The sequence below is a fragment of the Macaca mulatta genome, chromosome 10 (assembly GCF_049350105.2).
Source record: "Macaca mulatta isolate MMU2019108-1 chromosome 10, T2T-MMU8v2.0, whole genome shotgun sequence".
In the NCBI taxonomy this organism is placed as follows: domain Eukaryota; kingdom Metazoa; phylum Chordata; class Mammalia; order Primates; family Cercopithecidae; genus Macaca; species Macaca mulatta.
Genome location: NC_133415.1, coordinates 88,385,123 through 88,398,532, shown reverse-complemented (window position 1 = coordinate 88,398,532; position 13,410 = coordinate 88,385,123). Strand labels below are relative to the sequence as shown.

Sequence of the window (13,410 nt, the reverse complement as noted above, 5' to 3'; positions counted from 1 at the left end):
TTCCCCTTTGTCTTCACTGCCCTGATCCCCCTAGGGCCCCCCTGTGTTCCTGGGCAGGGCACTGGCTGCCCCGAGGGTAAAGCTGATGGAGGACCCATACCAACGCCCAGAGCTTCAGTTCTTCCCCCTGAGGAAGGGACCACGGGCAGCCGGAGAGCTCATTGCTGTCTTTGAGCTCATTGAACTGGACTACAGTGGCCGACTTGAGGTCAGCATGCCCTGGCATGGCTAGCACAGGCTGTCAGCCCAACTTGTTAGTCCATCAGGCCATCTAACCCCAGGGAATATAAAACATAAGTGTGTCCCAGGACCAGCCTCCAGGTCTCTTATCCCCAGAGAACACAGACTGTAGGTTTGTCCTGAGGTCACCTCATTGGACCGCTTGACCCCAAGGAACATTGCAAGTATTCATGTGCTAGGTTCACTTTGTTGGGCCATCCTGCATGCCTCAGACACCCTGTTCCCTTCCTGCACGAAGCTGCTTCCCGAGACCCCCTCCCTTCAACCAATTCAACCTTGGTTGGTTCCCGAGCATTTATACTTCACCAGCACCTCTCTGTATCCCCTCCCCACACCTAGGCTTTTCCTCCTTTGGCCTGATTCCTCTTTGCCATCTGACTGTTTCTCTCCTACAGCCCTCAGTGCCCAGTGATGTGGAGCCCCAGGATCTGGCACCCCTGGTCGAGCCCCACTCTGGACGCCTGTCCCTTCCACCCAATGTGTGCCCAGTGCTCAGGGAGTTCCGTGTTGAGGTAGCACCAGGCACTCAAAGCCCCCTTGTTCCCCCACATCTGGGTTCCCGTTTGTCTGGTGCAGGCCCCTGAATCTACACATCCTGACCCCAGGTGCTGTTCTGGGGTCTTAGGGGCCTTGGTCGTGTGCATCTGTTCGAGGTGGAGCAGCCCCAGGTTGTACTGGAGGTGGCTGGGCAACGTGTGGAGTCTGAGGTCCTGGCCAGCTACCGTGAGAGCCCCAATTTCACTGAGCTTGTCAGGCATCTGACAGTGGTGAGGCCATGGGCTAGGGGACAAGGGGGGCAGAATAATGAAAGAGGGCAGTGGATGGAACTTTCTAGCTGGTTATCTTAGATGATCCAAGGGTCAGCCAACTCTCTATAATGGGCCAAATAGTAAATATTTTCGGCTTTGAGGGCCATCCAGTCTGCTGCAACTACTCAACTCTGCCATCAGAGCATGAAAACAGCCATAGATAATTGTAAATGAATATTTACAAAAACTGACAGCAGGTCAGACTCTGTCTATGGGCTGCAGTTTGCTGATTCCTGGATTAATTCATGGACTTGTGGTGCTCTCTAGGCGTTACTGTTATTCAGACCTCTTGAACAAGCCTCCTTGATTAGTTTCTGTCTATCTATTATTGAGAATAGGGTAGTGAAATCTCCAACTATTACTAATGAATTGTGTATTTCTCTCTTCAATTCTATTACTTTTTTGTTTTTGTACTTTGAGGCTCTGTTGTTAGGTGCATATATGTTTATAATTGTTATATCTTCTAGATGAATCGACCTTTTTACCATTATAAAATATCTCTTTGTCTCTGGTAACATTTTTTGTCTTCAAGTCTGTTTTCTCTGGTGGTAAACTACTCCAGCTCTCTGATTACTATTTGCATGATACATTTTTTCCTATGCTTCATCCTTTATGTGTCTTTGAATCTAAAAAGTATCTCTTAGACAGCTTGGAGTTGCATCTCTTTTTTTAATCCAATTGACAATCTCTGTCTTTTGATTGGTATTTAATATGATCACATTTGATGCTATGATTGATATTATTGGTTGAATTTACATCTGCCATTTTGCTCTTTGTTTTCTATGTCTTGTGTATTTATTGTTTCTCTTTTACTGCTTTCTTTTGTGTTAAATAGATGTTTATTATATTTTTATATTAGTGTACTATTTTAATTTGTTGATTTTTACTTAGTAGTTGCTCTAGGGATTACAATATGCATACTACTATTTCACAATCTACTTCAGATTAATACTAATTTAATTCCAGTAAAATATACAAACTTTTCTGTGATATAGCTCTATTCTTCCTCTCTCTTTTGTGCTAAAGTTGTCACATATATGTGTATATATGTATATATCTACAAATACATAAAATAAACCCATCAGTACAGTAGTAAAATTGTTTCTCTTAGGATCCATTGATAGATACAGAATTCCATATATATATGGCCTTTAACCATAAAATGGCCTTTAACCATAAAATAAAATAAACCATAATACATATTTTAAGACAGAGTCTCACTCTGCCGCCTAGGCTGGAGTGGTGCGATCTCAGCTCACTGCAACCTGTGCCTCCCAGGTTCAAGCTATTCTCCTGCCTCAGCCTCCCAAGTAGCTGGGATTACAGGCGCCCACCACCACACACAGCTAATTTTTTTTTTGTATTTTTAGTAGAGACAGGGTTTCATCATCTTGGCCAGGCTGGTCTCAAACCCTTGACCTCAAGTGATCTGCCTGCCTTGACCTCCCAAAGTGCTGGGATTACAGGCGTCAGCCACCATGCCCAGCCAAAAAATATATATGTGCGTGTGTGTGTGTGTATGTGTGTGTGTGTGTGTGTGTGTGTGTGTGTGTATATATAGGTCTTTTGCTCTGTCACCAAGGCTGGAGTGCAGTGGCACAATCTTGGCTCACTGCAACCTCCACCCCCTGGGCTCAAATGATCCTCTCACCTCAACCTCCTGAGTAGATGGGACCACAGGTGTGCACCACCATGCCCCACTATTTTTTTGTATTTTTGGTACAGATGGTATCTTGCCATGTTGCCCAGACTGGTCTCGAACTCCTGAGCTCAAGCAGTCTGCCTTCCTCAGCCTCCCAAAGTGCTGGGGTTACAGGCGTGAGCCACCACGCCCAGCTTCTGACAGTACTTTGTAGGCTCGAAAGTACTTATGTTTCTATTATGTCATTTGATACTTACAACAGTCTTTTGCATCCAGTATTGTGTCCCTTTTTTTTTTTTTTTTTTTTTTTGCTCTTGTTGCCCAGACTGCAGTGCAGTGGCGTGATCTTGGCTCACTGCAACCTCCGCCTTCTGGTTTCAAACAATTCTCCTGCCTCAGTCTCCCAAGTAGCTGGGATTACAGGTGCCTGCCACCATGCCTGGCTAATTTTTGTATTTTTAGTAGAGACGGAGTTCCACCGCGTTGGCCAGGCTGGTCTCGAACTCCTGAACTCATGATCCACCCGCCTTGGCCTCCCCAAGTGCTGGGATTATAGGCATGAGCCACTGCGCCCGGCCTGTGTCCCTTTCTTAGCCGGGAAACAGGGTGAGAAGGCAGTGGTTTACCAGAGATTACATAGTGAGGCTATGGCAGAGCTGGGCTTAGAATGCAGGTTTAGATGTACTTTTTCCCTACCTGTCTCTGTGGCTGCCCTTCCCTCTTCCCCAGGTCTTCAAAGACACAGTTCCTCTCTTCCACCCCCAGGACTTGCCGGAGCAGCCTTACCTGCAGCCCCCACTCAGCATCCTGGTGATTGAGCGCCGGGCCTTTGGCCGTACAGTCCTCGTGGGTTCCCACATTGTCCCCCACATGCTGCGATTTATATTTCGGGGTCATGAGGATCCTCCTGAGGAGGAAGGAGAGATGGAGGAGACAAGGGATATGATGCCCAAGGGACCTCAAGGTTAGGAAACTTCTCCTTCAGGACCACCAGACAAAAGCGCCTCTGATTCCTGGTGGACATGGCTCCAGAGGGCCCTCCAATGGGGTATGGAATCTGACTTCTATTTGCCCAATCTCCTCATGCTGCCATTTTCCCCCTCCCAGGACAGAAGTCCCTGGATCCCTTCTTGGCTGAAGCGGGTATATCCAGACAGCTCCTGAAGGTGATGGGGTAGAGGAGATAGATGGGGAAGGGGCTGGCAGTACTTAGGATGGTGCTGGGTTAGAGAGACAAAGTCTGTTCTTCCTTAGCCTCCTCTGAAGAAGCTCCCACTAGGAGGCCTCCTGAATCAAGGCCCTGGACTGGAGGAGGACATCCCAGATCCGGAAGAGCTGGACTGGTGGTCCAAGTACTACACGTCACTGCAGGAGCTCCAGGGGCAGGTGGGGGCAGAGAAGGGTCCCAGAGAGGGGCTGGGGTGTAAATGATAAAAAGAATGATATCTTAGCTGGGCATGGCAGTGCGCACCTGTAGTCCCAGCTACTCAGGAGGCTGAGGCAGGAGAATCGCTTGAACCTGGAGGCAGAGGCTCCAGTGAGCTGAGATCATGCCACTGCACAACAGCCTGGGTGACAGACTCCGTCTCAAAAAAACAAACAAAAAACAAGAATGATCTCATTGAAGGTGGAGCTATACAGTTTTTCAGAGCTCTTCATTGCAGTCCTCTTTTCTTCACAATTCCAGAAGCTGGGGATTATTAACTCCATTATCTAGAGCTGTGTTGTCCAACAGAGATAATACGAGCCACATAAGTAGTTTTAACTTCTGTAGTAGCCACATTAAAAAAAGTAAAAGGGGCCGGGCGCAGTGGCTCACGCCTATAATCCCAGCACTTTGGGAGGCCGAGGCGGGTGGATCACAAGATCAGGAGATTGAGACCATCCTGGCCAACACGGTGAAGCCCCATCTCTACTAAAAATACAAACAATATTAGCCGGGCATGGTGGTGGGCGCCTGTAGTCCCAGCTACTCAGGAGGCTGAGGCAAGAGCATGGCATGAACCCAGGAGGCGGAGCTTGCAGTGAGCCGAGATTGGGCCACCGCACTCCAGCCTGGGTGACGGAGCGAGACTCGGTCTAAAACAAAAAAGTAAAACGAAACAGGTGAAATTAATTTTAGTAATATATTCAAAATATTTCAAAGCTGGGCACAGTGGCCCACACCTGTAATCCCAGCACTTTGGGAGGCTGAGGCAGGCAGATCACTTGAGGTCAGGAGTTCGAGACCAGCCTGGCCAACATGGTGAAACCCCATCTCTACTAAAAATACGAAAATTAGCTGGGCGTGGTGGTGGGCACCTGTTAATCCCAGCTACTCTGGAAGCTGAGGCAGGAGAATCACTTGAACCTGGGAGGTGGAGGTTACAGTGAGCCAAGATTGTGCTCCAGCCTGGGTGACAGAGTGAGACTCTTGTCTCAAAGAAAAAAAAATCATTTCAACAAGTAATCATAAAATTTCTGAGATATTTTACATTCTTATTTTTTGTACTAAGTATTTAAAAATTCAGTGTTTATTTTATACTTATAGCACATCTTTTTCTTTTTTTCTTTTTGTTATTATTATTTTTTGAGACAGAGTCTTACTCTGTCGCCCAGGCTGGAGTGTAGTGGTACAATCTCAGCTCACTGCAAGCTCCGTCTCCTGGGTTCATGCTATTCTCCTGCCTCAACCTCCTGAGTAACTGGGACTACAGGCGCCCACCACCATGCTCGGCTACTTTTTTGTATTTTTAGTAGAGACGAGGTTTCACCATGTTGACCAGGCTGGTCTTGAACTCCTGACCTCGGGTAATCTGCCCGCCTCAGCCTCCCAAAGTACTGGAATTACAGGCGTGAGCCACTGCGCCTGGCCCCTTCATTTCATTTTTAGAGATGGGGTCTTTATCTGTTGTCCAGACTGGTCTCAAACTCCTTGGTTCAAGTCATCTTCCCACCTCAGCCTCCCCAGTAGCTAGGACCATAAATACATACCATCACACTCAGCTAATTAAAAACTTTTTTTTTTCCTGGGTGTGGTGTTTCATGCCCGTAATCCCAGTACTTTGGGAGGCTGAGGTGGGAGGATCACTTGAACTAAGGAGTTTGAGAACAGTCTTGGGAACACGGTGAGACACCATCTCTACTAAAAATGAAAAGAAGTAACTGTGCGTGCTGGTGGTCCCAGTGACTCAAGAGGCTGAGGTGGGAGGATCGCTTGAGCCTAGGAGGTTGAGGCTGCTGTGAGCCATGTTCACACCAACACACTCCAACCTGAGCTACAGAGCAAGAGCCTGTCTCAAAAATAAATAAAAATTAAAAGGCATTTATCTCATAGAGACAGGTTCTCACTGTGTTGTTCAGCCTGATCTCGAACTCCTGGCCTCAAGCAGTCACCTCAGTCTCCCAAAGTGTTGGGATTCCAGGCATGAGCCACCAAGCCTGGCCACTTACAGAACATCGCAATTCAGACTAGCCACATTTTGAGTGCTCGGTAGCCACGTGTGGTTGATGGTGACCACCCTGGACAGGGCAGGACTGGATGATAAATTTGAACTTTAAAAATGCAAGTGGCATACACAGTGGGAACTTGAATGAAGGCTTCCCAACTCTCTTGGAAAAGGGGGTAGGCTAAGGAGTTGAAGGGGATGGGGAAGAATCTCTGGATCTGCTCTTTAATTTCAGCACAACCTTGATGAAGATGAAATGGATGATCCTGGAGATTCAGGTAAGAGATTGGGCTTTTTGCTCTGGTTCCATCTGCCCATCTCCTGCCTACCCAGATATTTCTGACTGGGGCATTTTTGTTGTTTCCAGATGGGGTCAACCTCATTTCTATGGTTGGGGAGGCCCAAGACCAGGGTGAGGCTGAAGTCAAAGGCACTGTGTCCCAAAAAAAAGCAGTTGCCACCCTGAAGGTGACTGGGTACTGGGAAAAGGAAAGTCTCCTTTGGATTCTGGACATCGGGCTGTCACTGAAGTCCTTGCCTTTTAGATCTACAACAGGTCCCTGGAAGAAGAATTTAACCACTTTGAAGACTGGCTGTATGTATTTCCTCTGTACCGAGGGCAAGGGGGCCAGGATGCAGGTGGAGAAGAGGAAGGATCTGGACGCCTTGTGGGCAAGTTCAAGGTGCATTTGGGGAAGGAAAGCAGAACCAGGGAGCCCAGGTGGGGATCCAGAAGGACAATTCTCTTATCAGAGCCCTTTCTGTCTCCCCCCAACTCAGGGCTCCTTCCTCATTTACCCTGAATCAGAGGCAGTGTCATTCTCTGAGCCCCAGATCTCCCGGGGCATCCCACAGAACCGGCCCATCAAGCTCCTGGTCAGAGTATATGTTGTAAAGGTGAGTCTCCATAGCCCTGGCATGCCTCCAACTATAGCTAAGGTAATGTACATGAAACCTACAGAAGGAAGGCTTTGGGAGGAACCTCGGGATCACAGAGTTCAAGTTCTTCATTTTTTAGGTGAGAAATCTTAGCCACAAAGTTAGGAGATCCCCTAGGGTTATAAAGCATGCTCATGGCAGAACCAGAATTGGGAGTTGGTCTCCTGACCCCTGTTTGTAGTTCTAGTCCTGTAGAATGGGGAGTATAATTCTAGGATGAGAGCAGGGCTGAATCTCAGGCTTCAGAAGGCTTGTTACCAAATACCTTTGTCTAACTTTGTCCATTGATGCAGTTTTCATACTGAGTTCAGTAGGGCCTTGAGGTATTCTTAAAGATATCTCAGGGCCGGTCACTGTGGCTCATGCGTGTAATCTCAGCACTTTGGGAGGCCAAGGCGGGCGGATCACGAGGTCAAGAGATCGAGACCATCCTGGCCAACCAACTTGGTGAAACCCCATCTCTACTAAAAATACAAAAATTAGCTGGGCATAGTGGTGCATGCTTGTAGTCCCAGCTACTTGGGAGGCTGAGGCAGGAGAATCACTTGAACCCGGGAGGCGGAGGTTGCAGTGAGCTGAGATCGTGCCACTGCACTCCAGTCCGGGGGGCGACAGAGCGAGACTCATCTCCAAAAAAAAAACCAAACAAACAAGAGGGTGAGTGGCAAAGAGATGGAACGAAAGGGGGAAAGGGGTCAGGGTTGTGAGAATGAGGACAAAAATGGCACTTCTCAGAGTAGATCTTTTTGTATACCCCTGACTCTTAGAACTATAGCAATGTTTCACATGCCCCCACAATAGACAAAAAATTAAAACCAATCATAGTGCTGAGGCAACCTAACATGGAATATGAACACTAACTGTACTACAAATATGTATACAAATATACATATGGAATATGACCCTCACTGTACTACAAATGAACAATATAACCACACTGAAGGAAGTGAAGAACAAAACCAAATAACTCTGGAAAACAGTAGTTTGACAGGGTTCTATAAAACTAAACATGGACCTGGTGCAGTGGCTCACGCCTGTAATCCCAGCACTTTGGGAGGCCAAGACAGGAGGATCACTTGAGCCCAGGAGGTCAAGACCAGCCTAAGCAACAAAGTGAGACTCAGTCTCTACAAAAAATTTAAAAACTAGCTGGATGTGGCTGGATGTGGTGGCTCACGCCTGTAATGCCAGCACTTTGGGAGGCTGAGGCAGGTGGATTGCCTAAGTTGGGTGGATCGCCTGAGGTCAGGAGTTTGAGACCAGCCTGGCCAACAGGGTGAACCCTGTCTCTACTAAAAATACAAAAATTTGCTGGGCATGATGGCATGTGCCTGTAGTCCCAGCTGTTTTGGAAGCTGAGGCAGGAGCATTGCTTAAAGCTGGGAGGAGAAGGTTGCAGTGAGCCAAGATATTGCCACTGCACTCCAGCCTGGGTAAGTGAGAGAGACATCATCTCAAAAAAAAAAAAAGAAAAAAGTGTGATGTGGTAGCATGTACCTTTGGACCCAGCTACATGGGAGACTGAGGCAGGAGGATCACTTGAGCCTAGGAGGTTGAGGCTGCAATGAGCCATGACTGTGCCACTGCACTCCAGCCTGGATGACAGGGAAAGAGCTTGTCTTACAAACAAAAACAAAATGAAAAAACAACTAAACTAAAGAGAGCTGAACATAAATGCTGTAATCTAGTTAGAAGTATGTGTTAGCAATTCTGAAACTACATTATGTGTATACTGGTATACATGAATAAGTAAACTATATTGTAGATAATGAGAACCAGGTTTCTTACTGTTGGAGAAAGAAGTTACAAATAAGGAAAGGGGATTAAGTGAATGCTGTGATATTAGATCAGAATCAGAAGTATCTGTATAAACTCATGTTTTAAAATATACACAGATGGAAAGATACAGAAATATAGATCTATGTATGTATATGTGGATTATGTTATTAATGTTCGCTATCTCTGTCTGCTGAGAAGGCCTAGAAGCAACAACATCATAGTAGCAGTGAGCACACCGGGTGCCCAGATTTTGGTTTCTAAACACCATTATTTAATAAAGGGATTGAGGACTCCTTGGAGAAGTGTTTGATTCTAGGACTAGGGCTGGGAAAATATAAGTCAAATCTGGAGCATCTTGTTGGGCAGGAGTAAGGAAGTGCTCAAAAAAGGATGGGGGCTTAATGAAAGAATGAACACAGCCAACCTGAAGGAGCTTCTAATGGTTAAGACTTGAAAAACTGGGGCAACAAAGTAAGTAATGAGGCTGGGCGCAGTGGCTCTTACATGTAATCCCAGCACTTTGGGAGGCTGAGGCAGGCAGATCACCTGAGGTCAGGAGTTCAAGACCAGCCTGGTCAACATGGTGAAATCCCGTCTCTATTAAAAATACAAAAATTAGCTCGGTGTGGTAGCACATGCCTGTAATCCCAGCTACTCAGGAGGCTGAGGCAGGAGAATCATCTGAGCCTGGGAGGTGGAGGCTGCAGTGAGCTGAGATTGCGCCACTGCACTCCAGTCTGGGTGACAGAGCAAGACTCTGTCTCAAAAAAAAGGTGGCCAGGCACAGTGGCTCATGCTCATGCCTATAATCCCAGCACTTTGGGAGGCTGAGGTGGGTGGCAGGTGGCCTGAGGCCAGGAGTTCAAGACCAGCCTGGCCAACATGGTGAAACCCTGTCTCTACTAAAAATACAAAAATTAGCTGGGCGTGGTGGTGGGCACCTGTAATCCTAACTACTTGGGAGGCTGAGGCAGGAGAATCGCTTGAACCTGAGAGGTGGAAGTCACAATGAGCCAGGATCGTGCCATTGCACTCCAGCCTGGGCGACAAGAGCAAGACTTAAAAAATAATAATAATAATAATAATGATAGTATGGGATATTCAGCCATTTTTTCTTCTTCTTTTCTCTCTCTTGCCTTCTGTTTTTTTTTTGAGACGGAGTTTCACTCTTGTTGCCCCAGGCTGGAGTACAATGGCACCATCTCGGCTCATTGCAACCTCCACCTCCCAGGTTCAAACCATTCTCCTGCCTCAGCCTCCAGAACAGCTGAGACTGCAGGCATGTGCCACCATGCCCTGCTAATTTTGTATTTTTAGTAGAGACAGGGTTTCTCCATGTTGGTCAGGCTGGTCTTGAACTCCTGACCTGAGGTGATCCGTCTGCCTTGGCCTCCCAAAGTGCTGGGATTACAGGCATGATGAGCTACCGCGCCCAGCCTGCCTTCTTTTTTTGTTTTTGTTTTGAGATGGAGTCTTGCTCTTGTCGCCCAGGCTGGAGTGCAATGGCACAATCTTGGCTCACTGCAACCTCTGCCTCCTGGCTTCAAGTGATTCTCCCACCTTAGCCTCTGGAGTAGCTGGGACTTAGGCACACATCATCATGCCCGACTAATTTTAGAGATGGGGTTTCACCATGTTGGCCAGGCTGGTCTTGAAGTTTTGACCTCAGATGATCCACCTGCCTCAGTCTTCCTGAAGTGTTGGGATTACAGGCGTGAGCCACTGCACCCAACTCTCTGTCTCCTCCTAATGCTCCCATTATATGTATGTTGGTGACTTAATGGTGTTCCACATTTGTTTGAGGCTCTATTTCATTTTTTTTTCTCTTTTCTCTGTTCTTCAGCTTGCATAATCGCTTTTGATCTAGTTTCAAGTTTTCCAATTCTTACTATCGAGCCTCTCTAGTGAATTTTAAATTTTAGTTATTGTACTTTTCAACTCCAGAATTTTCATTTGGTTCTTTTAAAAAAATTGTATGTCTTGGCCAGGCACAGTGGCTCACGCCGGTAATCCCAGCACTTTGGGAGGCCGAGGTGGGTGAATCATGAGGCCAGGAGATTGAGACCATCCTGGCTAACATGGTGAAACCCCGTCTCTACTTAAAAAATACAAAAAGTTAGCTGGGTGTGGTGGCACGTGCCTGTAGTCCCAGCTACTTGGGAGGCTGAGGCAGGAGAATTGCTTGAACCTGGGAGGCAGAGGTTACAGTGAGCTGAGATTGCACCACTGCACTCCAGCCTGGGCGACAGTGAGACTCTGTCTCAAAAAAAAAAAAAAGTATATATTTATTGATATTCTCTATTTGATACAACATTATCATCATACCTTCCTTTACTTCTCTAATCAAGCTTTCCTTCAGTTCTGTGAACATATTTACACTGGCTACTTTGAAATACTTTCCTGTTGGCTGGGTGTGGTGGCTCACGCCTGTAATCCCAGCACTTTGGGAGGCTGAAGCGGGCAGATCACAAGGTCAGGAGATCAAGACCATCCTGGCTAACATGGTGAAACCCTATCTCTATTAAAAATACAAAAAATTAGCCAGGCGTGGTGGCGGGTACTGTAGTCCCAGCTACTCGGGAGGCTGAGGCAGGAGAATGGCGTGAACCCGGGAGGAGGAGCTTGCAGTGAGCTGAGATCCGGCCACTGCACTCCAGCCTGGGCAACACAGCAAGACTCCATCTCAAAAAAAAAAAAAAAAAACACACACACACACACACTTTCCTGTTAAGTTCATTGTGTTGCTCTCATGGGCATTTTTTTGGGGGTAGATGGAAAAATAATTTTTCTATTGCTTTGCAGGCCTCATAATTTTTTGTTGGAAACAGCATTTTAGATAATCATGGTAACAACTCTGGGTACTGGGGTTTCTTGTTATTTCATTGTTTATTTGTTTAGTGACTGGCTGGATTATTTTAGCAAAGCCTATTTCCCATCCCCTGTGTTAGATCACTGATGTTGCTACTCTGGGAGGTGCAGCTTTGGATATGCCACTGTCACCCTAGGATGACAGTGGTACTGGCAGGGCCCTCTTGCATTCTTTTCCCTGACCCCACCCAGGTAAGCTCTACTGATTGCTCTATGGTTTGCAGTAGTATCCTGGGAGCATAAAATCCTCTACAAATGAATCTAATCAAATGGTGGCTCTTTCCAATGAATACTTTCTGAGGTTAGTGTTTGATATTTGTTTTAACCCCAGGAGAGCTCCTCCCAGCTGTCTTATCCCTTGGCTCTCCCCTGTAAAATAGATACAGCCTGTAGTCTATGCTGTATCTTCATTACATCCATGAATCTCCTCCCAATCCCTCCACTACAACATCCACTTTTTTTTTTTTTTTTTCTTTTTTTAGACGCAGTCTTGCTCTGTCGCCCAGGCTGGAGTGCTGTGGTGCAGTCTCGGCTCACTGCAACCTCGGCCTCCCAGATTCAAGAAATTCTCCTGCCTCAGCCTCCCGAGTAGCTGGGATTACAGGCGTGAGCCACCACACTTGACCAGAAAACCTGAATAGTCCTATAAGTATTAAAAGAAATTGTGTCAGAAACTCCAGACAAAATGGTCTCAGCAGCAGTTTCTACCAAACAGTTATGGATGAAACAATTTTAATCTTACACAAGGCCAGGTGAGGTGGCTCAAGCCTGTAATCCCAGCACTTTGGGAGGCCGAGACGGGCGGATCACGAGGTCAGGAGATCGAGACCATCCTGGCTAACACGGTGAAACCCCGTCTCTACTAAAAAAATACAGAAAACTAGCCTGGCAAGGTGGTGGGCACCTGCAGTCCCAGCTACTCGGGAGGCTGAGGCAGGAGAATGGCGTAAACCCGGGAGGCAGAGCTTGCAGTGAGCTGAGATCCAGCCACTGCACTCCAGCCTGGGTGACAGAGCGAGACTCTGTCTCAAAAAAAAAAAAAAAAAAAAAAAAAAGGCTGGATGCGGTGGCTCACGCCTGTAATCCCAGCACTTTGGGAGGCCAAGGCGGGTGGATCACGAGGTCAGGAGATCGAGACCGTCCTGGCTAACACGATGAAACCCTGTCTCTACTAAAAAATACAAAAACTTAGCTGGGCGCAGTGGCGGGCGCCTGTGGTCCCAGCTACTCAGGAGGCTGAGGCAGGAGAATGGCGTGAACCCGGGAGGCGGAGCTTGCAGTGAGCCGAGATCAAGCCACTGCACTCCAGCCTGGGCCACAGAGCCAGACTCGGCCTCAAAAAAAAAAAAAAAAACAACTTACACAAACCATTTCAGACAATATAAAAAGAAACACCCCAGTTAATCCCATGAGGGTGGCATAATCTTGGTGCAAAACCTGAGAATGACATGAGAAAGTAAAATTATAGGCCAGTTTCACTCACAAACATTTATTCCACAGGTATGTTTTGCAATTTTTTTTTTTTTTTTTTGAGACGGAGGTTTGCTCTTGTTGCCCAGGCTGGAGTGCAGTGGCATGATCTCGGCTCACCGCAACCTCCACCTCCCGGGCTCAAGCGATTCTCCTGCCTCAACCTCCTGAGTAGCTGGGTTTACATTGCATACGCCACCACGCCCAGCTAATTTTGTATTTTTAGTGGAGACGT

At 47.0% G+C, this 13,410-nt stretch overlaps 1 protein-coding gene across 5 annotated transcripts in view; it reads left to right on the top strand.

Moving 5' to 3' along the window:
- Positions 1 to 13,410, top strand: part of FER1L4 (fer-1 like family member 4) — a 53,933-nt gene that overhangs the window by 28,316 nt on the left and 12,207 nt on the right. For 2 of the 5 annotated variants that reach the window (XM_077951638.1, XM_028828373.2), the window contains 10 exons: positions 35 to 208; positions 636 to 752; positions 846 to 1,007; positions 3,457 to 3,655; positions 3,799 to 3,857; positions 3,946 to 4,077; positions 6,355 to 6,397; positions 6,487 to 6,587; positions 6,665 to 6,802; positions 6,900 to 7,016. In XM_077951638.1, the coding sequence (XP_077807764.1) occupies positions 35 to 208; positions 636 to 752; positions 846 to 1,007; positions 3,457 to 3,655; positions 3,799 to 3,857; positions 3,946 to 4,077; positions 6,355 to 6,397; positions 6,487 to 6,587; positions 6,665 to 6,802; positions 6,900 to 7,016 (1,242 nt within the window). The remainder of the gene's footprint in view (positions 1 to 34; positions 209 to 635; positions 753 to 845; positions 1,008 to 3,456; positions 3,656 to 3,798; positions 3,858 to 3,945; positions 4,078 to 6,354; positions 6,398 to 6,486; positions 6,588 to 6,664; positions 6,803 to 6,899; positions 7,017 to 13,410) is intronic. The other 3 variants (XM_077951641.1, XM_077951640.1, XM_077951639.1) reach the window with 2 other exon arrangements.